The sequence below is a fragment of the Anthonomus grandis genome, chromosome 1, assembly GCF_022605725.1.
Source record: "Anthonomus grandis grandis chromosome 1, icAntGran1.3, whole genome shotgun sequence".
NCBI classification, from domain to species: domain Eukaryota; kingdom Metazoa; phylum Arthropoda; class Insecta; order Coleoptera; family Curculionidae; genus Anthonomus; species Anthonomus grandis.
Genome location: NC_065546.1, coordinates 23,390,506 through 23,400,286, shown reverse-complemented (window position 1 = coordinate 23,400,286; position 9,781 = coordinate 23,390,506). Strand labels below are relative to the sequence as shown.

Here is a 9,781-nt window from a genome sequence, read left to right as displayed (position 1 = left end):
ACATACAGTGAAGAACCTAAAGGTGAGGTTGCGCGGATATTTTTTAAATTGATTTTTGATGAGTTTGTGTTTATTTCTGTGTGAAAAAAATATGAGTGAGGTTATGTTTACGCCAGTAACTTTTTTGTTTATTGTATTTCCTCTTGATCCAAAATGTATGAGATCGGATTTAGACTCAAAACGTTTTGAAAACTTAGACAAATGGGTGTTTTCATGGTTTAGGTCAGTCTCCGACCAAAGCGAATGCAATACCGATGAAACATATAGCTAATATTTACTAATGTTTAGACTCTGACAGCTGTTAGACATGACGTCATTCGAGCGCAATCATATGATGACGTAACGCTTAAGACATTGAAAGGCAACCGAGTAAGACGCTTACTCGCTAAAATATGGCTGTAATATCCAACCTCTCCCGTCGTCCTCTTGAAAATGCCTAAATGTCGATTGTCAGATTGCTTGCAGAATTTTTGGTGGATTTTCCTGCTGGTATCCATTGACAATTGACATAATGACATATTAGAAATAAATAATAGAATTCTATTGACAGTGCTGGTATTAGTAGCATCTTTCCATTCTATATTTTTCGGTTTTGATAATAACAATTTGTGTTGCACTGTTGTGTTGTTTTATTCTATCCAGATTTGCAATTAAGCTTAGTGCAACATATTTTTTAGCATTCAGTACCAATACTGCGACGTACCATATTATGAACAGCTACAGATCATCTCAAGTTGAAAATATCCATCAGATGGAAAGTCAGTTTATGTATGAAAAGCCACAAACAACTAATTTTCAGCTACTTCAGCCCGTGGACAGATCTCAAACAGTGCTAGTTAATCCACACTTTCAAGCAAAAATTAAGTCAAACAGTAGAGTATTTTTAAATCCCAATTTTTCAGGCAGCTCAAGCATACATGTTAACCCTAGATTAAAAACACATGTAAGAAAAACTGAAGCTCCAGTTTCAAAAATTCATATAAATCCCAACGTAAAAAATATCCAATTGCCAGTGAGCAGCCAAACAGTTCATATAAACCCTAAGTTCACCAGTGCAGTAACTAATATTTTAAATTCATGTGATATTCAGGAAAAAAAAGAAAATGCACCACTTAATAAACCTAATAAAGCTCTTGTTTTAACAAGAACAAAATTAATAAGAAGCCATTCACCACACAGGAAATTAAAAAGAAGAAATTCTGTTAAATCAAAGTATAAAATAGTTAAAACTGGTTGTTCTTCAAAGAAAAGCTGCTCTTTAGCATCGGCTCAACAAGGCACCCATCAAAATAAGTACAAAATTGATAATAGAATAAATAAATCAGGATTACTAAACTTTAGAAATCCTTACCTAGTGAAAAAATATTGTAGAAAATATGTCATTAACACACGTCCTGTAGTTGGCAGCCCACTGGTTAAGGCAAACATTAAGGGCAATTTATATAAAAAAGTTAAAGTTTACACCACCATTAACATAAATGGGATAACATATTGCAAAACAAGAAATTCTATCCAAAGAACATGTGCTGGAATTGGTAATAAAATATTTTTAAAGGACAGGAGTAAAAAAGTAGCTATGAATCAGTCTAGCACCAGAAGGAGTATTGTAAAAAAGTTTAAAGTAATAAGGTAATAATTTATGATTTATATTTGTTTCCAAGATATGTAACCTTAATTCATAATTTTAGTAGGGGATTTGTAGTGGTAACTTGTGACCTTCAACATTTTTTAAAATTTTGTATGGTCATTTTAATTGAGATTAGGATTTTTTTTTAATTTCTTTCAAGGAACTTTAAAAAATTCCAAAATTATAGGTATATCAATCACAAAGAAACTTCAATGAACATTGTGATCAGCCATTGTGGCCGCACAGAGGATGGTACTTGCATAGATTCTTTTCATTTATAATTTAGTGCATAAAGGTTCAAATTTGTTTCAATTTCAAATTTGTTACAAGTTATGAAACTAATGATGTATGAATGCATATATTTAGCAGCTCTATGTTTTCAACTTTTATGAGAAGTATTTTTGAAAAGCTTTGTAAAGATTGTATTTTAACCAATTGCAATTTGTCATTTCCATTGATCTGTTGACAGTATAACAAGTTCTTAAGCAAAATATATTTGGTAGTGGTTTTTGCATTTCTTTAGTCAAAAAACACTATATAAACCACTAAAGGATTGTTCTGTTGAAATCTAAATAATGCATTTCTCAGATCTAGATTATCTTTAGCAGCTATTTCTTTAGACAAGCTAAATTTTTTTTATAATAGGGGCCACAATATGTATACTACTCAAACTAAAAGGACTTAAGAAATGTCAATTTTAACTGAACAAGTGGTAATTAAAAATAATGAACAAACATGCTTTAATTTATTATAGTCAGTGATATTTATTGTCCTTGGTTTCTAGGAGACAAAGTCCAAAGAAAGGGAAGGAAAAGGCTTCCCCAAAGAGGCTGAAAACTTGCAATATTCCATGTCCATTTTATAGAAAATATGGTGTTTGCAGAGGAAAGGAAAATGGAAAGTGTTTTTGGAAACATGATCCAGATCAAGTTGCTCTTTGTACAAAGTATGTATTACCAATATGAAATAATAGTATTACCCTGCACTGTCTAATATTATTCTTATATTAATGCAAGTGGTCTGAGCTAAAGCTTGAGTAGCCAAAGAGAAAAAAACATGAAAACACTATTATCAATATTAAAAGATAATAAATAGTCATCAGTACAACCAGTAATTGCCAAACATTTTAAAAATATCTCAAATTTTATTGTTTATTGTCTAACCAATATGCTTCTAATTACAATGTAGACATGCATTTTTGTAAATTTGCTCATTTATTCTTCCCTCTCATTAAATTTTAAAATCTCTAAAATGAAAAGCCAAAAAGGAAAAAAATAAATTAGTTCTAAGTGTCAGTTTGGTTTCATTTTACTTTCGCCTTGCCTTATTTTGACTTGTTGCTTTGAGTTTGTTTTCAAACTCTATATATCTATACTCTTTCAATACTCTACTAGCTTGATCAAATTAACATTAGAAACATATCAATCATTAAAATATGTTTCAAAAACAGATTATAATTAGTATTTAGTATTTAAAAAAAAAATTATGTTTCCCTTAATTTTTTCCATACTACATTTGAAATATAAAATAAAATTTGTATAAAATGTAAAATTGTGAAAGTATATTATGCTTCAGAGTCATATTTTTTGCAAATTTTCTCTAGAAGTTAAAAAGATATTTAACATTTTTAAATATGTTCTAAGGTGGTGGGGTTCCTATATAATGTTAACCTTGTTTGTGCTGAAAGTTTTAAAAATAAAATTGTTTAGGAAAAAAAACCTGTTCGCATTTATGTTCTAAAGTTTACTGTATGGAAATAACATTTCCTTACAGTACAGAAATGAATATTTCCTTACTGTTATTTTCGGTTGCCAGGCAACAATCAAGTTGGAGGAAATATTGACTTTTTCCGAAAATCGATAAGAAATAATAACATTTTTGACAACATATGTGAAGACAGAGTGAAACAATAGTAAAGTGACAGAAAACATCTGAATAATAAAGAAAACATCTATCCACAAATATTTTTTGAAAATTTTGACATCTGTTATAAAACATTCACAATTCAATACTGTATTCAAGATTAACAACCAGATATATGTATAATAAAAAAAAATTCTTTATTAATAGCACTAGGCTAGAATTAATTTCATACATTGGATTAACTGTATAACAATATAAGTTTTAATATATTGCTTACATTCCATTTTAAAGCTATTTATATTGCAGCTCTTTACATAATCCGGCAACTCATTGTCTGGTTTTAAACCTTTAAAATATAAACTATTTTGACCTGCACCTTTTGATTCACCCTGTCTATGTAAAAATTATCTTTCTCTTGTATTGTGTTGATGAATGTCACTAACAAACTTACAGTTTTCTACTAAATGACTTGGAACTAAGTGGTGTAACATTTTATAAATAAATATCATTGTGTTGTAAGTGACAGTCTGTCTTAGACTCAACACATTGCCACAGTTTAACATTTCTGTCCTCCTTGTATAATGATTGCAAGCAAGAATAATTTTTAACACCCTATTTCGTTTTTTGTAGTAAATCGATTTCTAACAATTTGGCCCACACACTACGTTGAATTTTACACTTACAAACTACCTTTGCAATGTCATTTATGTACAATATTAACAAAGTGAGACTCAAGACTGTCCCCTGTGGTACACCATACACTGTTTCTTTGGTAGAGGAGATTTTTCCATTGAACTTGGTCACCTGTTGGTGATCCCTTAAGTAGTCCCCAAACCATTTGAGGATAGGCTCACCCATGCCATACTTAAGCCATCAATTGTATCAAAAGCACGTTTGAAGTCCAAAAAAACAACCCCTATTAGTTTTCTATCATTCAATGCTTTTTTCCAATTGAAAAGAAATGTTTGTAAAGCACTTTCACATGATTTTTTTTTAATTTGAAACCCGCCTGGTATACACTAAGTATAATATTTTCTTCTATATAGTTTACAATTTGTTCATTCACACACATCTCGAGTAGCTTTTTATAGGGTGGGACCATGTTTATAGGTCGAAACTCCTCACATTTATTTGGCCACTAATTTTCTCAATTGGGACAACACTGGTTAGGCTTTGGTTAATTACATTCAGCATTTTGTCTCCAATTACTTCAAATGACATTTTTAAATTTTTTACGGTAATGCCATGGGTGTTGTTTTCTTTATTTTCCATAAGACTTATTTTAGATTTAATTTTTCTTAATTTAGATAATTCTAACTTGCAAAATTAGTCCAGCTCATGTTCACACATTATTATTTGTATAACATCTTCATTACTTATATTTCTGGCTATATTTTCTGCTATTTCTTTAATACTATCCAGAAATAAATTATTAAAACTTTTACAGAGATCCTTTTCTTTAACAATCACATTATTAAATATTATTTTCTTTTTATTTTCAACATATCCGCTATGGCTAATTAGTTTTTTAACGATTTCCAAATTTCCTTAGTTATTTTTTACTTCATCAATTTTACGGTTGTAGTAACTTACTTTAGCTGATCTTATGAATGATACTACTTTATTTCGTTGCCTTGAGTTGTTCCAATCTTCCTTAGTTTTGGTCCAAATAGCTTTTTTGTATAAGTTATCCCGTGTTCTTAATTCACTTCCTACATTCGGATTCCACCACATTTTTTTATGACTTCATTTATATTTATTGTTTGTTCAGGGATTAGCTTATTTAAAGTCATTATCATATGATTTATTAGACAATCAGCTAAAGTATTTATATCTGTACAATGGTATTATATTTATTCTTAAAATAGGTTAATTGTAGTATTTATACTTTTTATTTTAAATTTTCCTATAAAATACAACACAAATAAGTTAAATTAACGTTATAATGGTTGTTAAAATATAGGTAAAAATTTCCTCCGCTGGAAATTTGCGTCGACTTGATAACAGAGAATCGGCAAATATGTTTGTAAACAAAACACCCCTCTTGCCCCTGTGCACATGTTGGACTCAAACCAAGTTGTTGTTTACTAATTCTAGCCTTTCAATGTTCTAAGGCCGCAAAAATTACATTTTATCAAAAGTTGGGACGAAAGTAAATGAAACAAAACATCAACAGTATATAACAAATAGAATAACAACAAGAATTACAATTTAATATAAACCCGAAACCGATTTTAGGGTCAGCCAACTCTGCGCCATGCTAATTTTAACACACTGACAAAATTGAAAATTGTTCTAATTATTACCATATACAGACAAATATATACCTATATTATGGCACGCATCTTAAGAAATGGTTGATTCTTCGAAATATTATTTCCACGTACAAAAAGGCTGGTCCAATAGCACTCCAACAAGAAATATAAATTTAAATATTTTTTATACAAATTTTCAAATGGCACATTTTTAGGTTCAAAAATGCGAAACTTTGCCCTAAATTTAACCATCTTCGTATCTCTTATATTTACCGAAATCCGATACCGACTGTGCGATACAAAAGACCGTAATCTAATAGGTTTATCCATTAGCAGATTTTCTTTAAAAACTAGATAGTTGTAGTATTGTGAGATTATTTCAAAACCTGGTCCAGTTTATAAATATGCTGCCAATACATGTTTATAAATTTTTCAAGTATATTATTATAAGGTTGGTTTGTTACAAAAGTTGGATATGCTTTTCTTGGTTATTGTCTTTGAATTATATAAGGTCATTGTATTATATGAAAAGAATCTGTTATACATTGATGTTTTATGTAGAATGGAGAATTTGTTTTTGTTTCTAATATTTTGTCCATGAATGCTTGTCGTTGGCAGAAATTTATTTTTAAGAGTATTTGAGGTGTTTGTGGTATTGAGAAGCTTATGCACAAAATTTGAAAGATGTGGTTTTTTCTGGTTTTTCATATTGAGCCAGTTAGAGTTACAATTTTATGAGTAATATTGTCATGCTTCCTGATTTCATAAATTAATCGACAGCATGCGTTATGTACCCTTTGTATTTTCAGCTTATCAAGAGCTGTAAGCAATGTACTGTATTTAAAGTCAGCATAGTTAAAATGTAAGAGTACTTATGTGTCACATAGAGAACTAATAGCTAAAAATGTGGGGATCATTATATAGTAATTTCAGAGCAGAAAAGTTTTTTTTTGTTATATTCAGAACGTGTGCACTAAATCTGAGATCTTCGTCGATAGTTAAGCTAAGATTTTTTGCGCTAGATACAAATTTTAATGTAGAATCAAAGTTGTTTTTAATAGAGTTTCTTTTGATTTTACTTCCAATACATAATAGCTTAGTTTTGTCAGAATTTAGGTTATGTTCAGCCGATAATTCTTTAATTTCTTGAAGATCAGCGTTTATTTGATCGGTCATTTTTTGCGATTTGTTATAATGAAAAGACATAAATTAGTGTGTCATCCGCTTATGTTTGTGCTCTACAGTATTTAGGTGTAGGGATTATATCAATGGTGTAAATAATAAACAGAAGGAGTGACAAAATAGCTCCTTGTGGCACACGCGACAGATTATCCAACGCATCCGACGTGATATTAACTAATTGAACAGAGTCCGCAAAACCATAATATTTTAGCTTAGTTAATAGGAGATGGTATCAAAGGCCTTGGAGAAGTCTAGAAGTACCAAAATATTTATGTAGCCTTCATGGCAGGCCGTGAATATATCATCAAGAACAGATACTAAGACAGATACTGTGCTAAAATTCTCGTAAAATCCACATTGATTATCATGCAGCATTTTGTTAACAGTAAAATAAGTGAATAAAAAAGGCTTAAAGAATTCGCTCAAAAATGTTTGACAGTGTGGATAGAGGTACGATAAATTAAAAAAGTTGATGTTGAAATCTCCCAGATACAAAAGTATATCCGCTTGAAGGAATGTCTCAGATATTATGTTTTCAAAATCATTTATCATATTGAAAGAACTCGTCCATTATCTCAAAGAGACTTATGTAACTAGAGAAAAAAATATGAAAACTCCAAGTCTCAGTCTCAAAATGACATTTTGAGACTGAGACTTGGAGTTTTCATATTCTTTTATCATTTATCATATTGTTTATATTTGTGTAAGGTGGTCGATAAAAAGCTCCAATTATTATATATTTATTTGGAAGTGTGATTTTAAAAAATATGTATTCTAGTTGATCAGATGTTTGAAAATTAAAATCAATAGTTGTGTATTTGAGAATATAATTTACATAGGCACCAACTCCCCCACCTCTACCTAATCGATCCTTATGATAAAACCAGTACCCAGGGATGCTCAAAATTAAAACATATTCTGCGTTAACTCTGTAGTAGATTAGTTGATTCCTATTTGAATAAAGTTATAAAAAATACAGTTACGTGACATTACGATACGGTATAACACAACACACAAGTACGGTATAATTTGTATAAGTAGGTAAATAACAGAAGGTTAGCCGCCGTCTAGCGGCTGTTTTAGTAATTAGAAGATAGTGTCCGGCAATTTCTCATGGCCTTTTTGATAGTAGGATGTTCCATTTATTCCCACAGATCATAAGAACCATTCTGTGCAAGAAACATGGGTACACACCTTGTATTTGACCCCTTGATGTGGGATCTATGATATATTAGTTATTTTATATTTTTTTTCACTTTCTCAACCAATTTGAAGGTGTAACAAAATTGTTGTCAATTGTTATCACTTTTTAAATTACTTATTATATTTAGTTATTTATAGCGATTTATTACTAACTTGATATTATTTTATCTGCGGACCAACTGCCAAAAATATAATAAATCTATAAATAATATTAGTTTTGTATTAACTCTTTTCAGAAGTGTTCAAAATTACAGATAAATTTTTTTAATAATTTATGAGTTTGCAAACTGTTGGGTGAACTTATTTTTGCAACAATCCAATTATCCCTAATGATGTTTACATCCTTTCTTTATGAACCCGAATTCTGATTTGTTCGTGGTTTTTTTGATAGATAGTAACGTTAAATGAATAATTTTAGGTTTTTACAAGGAGCCTGCCTAAAAGAAAAATGTCTCCTAGCGCATAATGTTTCTCCTGAAAAAATGCCCACATGCAAATACTACTTAGAAGGCGCATGCTCAAGAGAAAATTGCCCATATTTACACGTTAAAATAAACCCAAAAGCGGATGTATGCCGAGATTTTTTGGAAGGTTTCTGCAAAAAAGCAGCCGAGGTAAATGTATTAATTAAGATTATGTTCTGAACTAACTTTTACCATCATATCTTTAATAATTTAGTGTGACAAGAGGCATCAGTATCTATGTCCAGAATATGAAAAATATGGCAAGTGCATCAAACAGAGATGCGCATATCCGCACGGTAGTATGGTAAGAACTTATTTGATGAATAAAAATAAATTTGTCAAAAAATCCTCTGAATTTATACCACAACAACCTGTTGGGCATCAAAAGTCGGTTGATATTACTTTAAAAGGGGAAAAATGTGAAGAGAAGCAGAGATATTATGCAGGAAATGGGGGTGAGAGTTCTCCAATAGACGAAGTTGGGACAGATTATATTAAAAATGAAGTGCCTCTTAAAACTTTTGTGGGTTTGCAGTCTAGGCCCAAATTGGGTAGTTTGCCTTGCTTTATACCTTTCAAAGATAATTTATGATATTTCTAGAATAATTCTTATTGTGTGATGATATTTTGATATAAAAATATACATTTTATTTTATAAAATTGTTTTTATTATTCACCCACCACAGAACTATACTACCTATCGTCACAAAAGATATCCAAGAACTAACTAGACACCTAATTATTAATAATTTATTATAAGTCTTAACTAGTCAAAAAAAAACCAAAAGTAGAAACAGTTATGTTTCTTATTATGATTCTTATAATCCTGCGATTTGATAATAATTTAAATCTTAAACTTACTATATAACTTTTTCTTCACCATAAAGGATAATTATATTAGAAATGACATGTTCCAATTGATTAGCTGTAATTACTGCACTATGAAGCGTGTAGACCTTTGCAAACATTATTGCGTCTTCTAGGTTGTCTAAAAACGTAGTTATATATCCCCATTCTACTTATTATGCATTTATAAAATTATTTTTTAAAAAGAGTTTTCGTCTTATCGACCACGTAATTGGCGCAGTCGGTAGGATAGGCCTAAAAAGTTCGTGTCGGAAGTAGGAAAATACAAAAGTATACCGAAAAAGTCGTCCGATCGTTTGTCATAACAATTAAAAACAAGC

At 30.2% G+C, this 9,781-nt stretch overlaps 1 protein-coding gene across 1 annotated transcript; it reads left to right on the top strand.

Annotated features, from left to right (window-relative positions):
* The first annotated feature begins 524 nt into the window (after positions 1–524).
* Positions 525–9,254, top strand: LOC126741271 (zinc finger CCCH domain-containing protein 3). Its single transcript, XM_050447658.1, has 4 exons — positions 525–1,629; positions 2,412–2,573; positions 8,549–8,744; positions 8,809–9,254. Exons 1-4 carry the CDS (start codon positions 710–712, stop codon positions 9,184–9,186), a joined length of 1,656 nt encoding a protein of 551 aa, XP_050303615.1. The 5' UTR covers positions 525–709; the 3' UTR covers positions 9,187–9,254.
* Positions 9,255–9,781: the final 527 nt, after the last annotated feature.

Bases quoted from the DNA above. Each gene is read 5' to 3' on its own strand.
- LOC126741271 (XM_050447658.1), top strand. From the start codon at position 710: ATGAACAGCTACAGATCATCTCAAGTTGAAAATATCCATCAGATGGAA. The intron at 1,630-2,411 runs GTAATAATTTAT...CTTGGTTTCTAG, and splicing joins AAAAAGTTTAAAGTAATAAG to GAGACAAAGTCCAAAGAAAG. The intron at 8,745-8,808 runs GTAAATGTATTA...TTAATAATTTAG, and splicing joins TCTGCAAAAAAGCAGCCGAG to TGTGACAAGAGGCATCAGTA.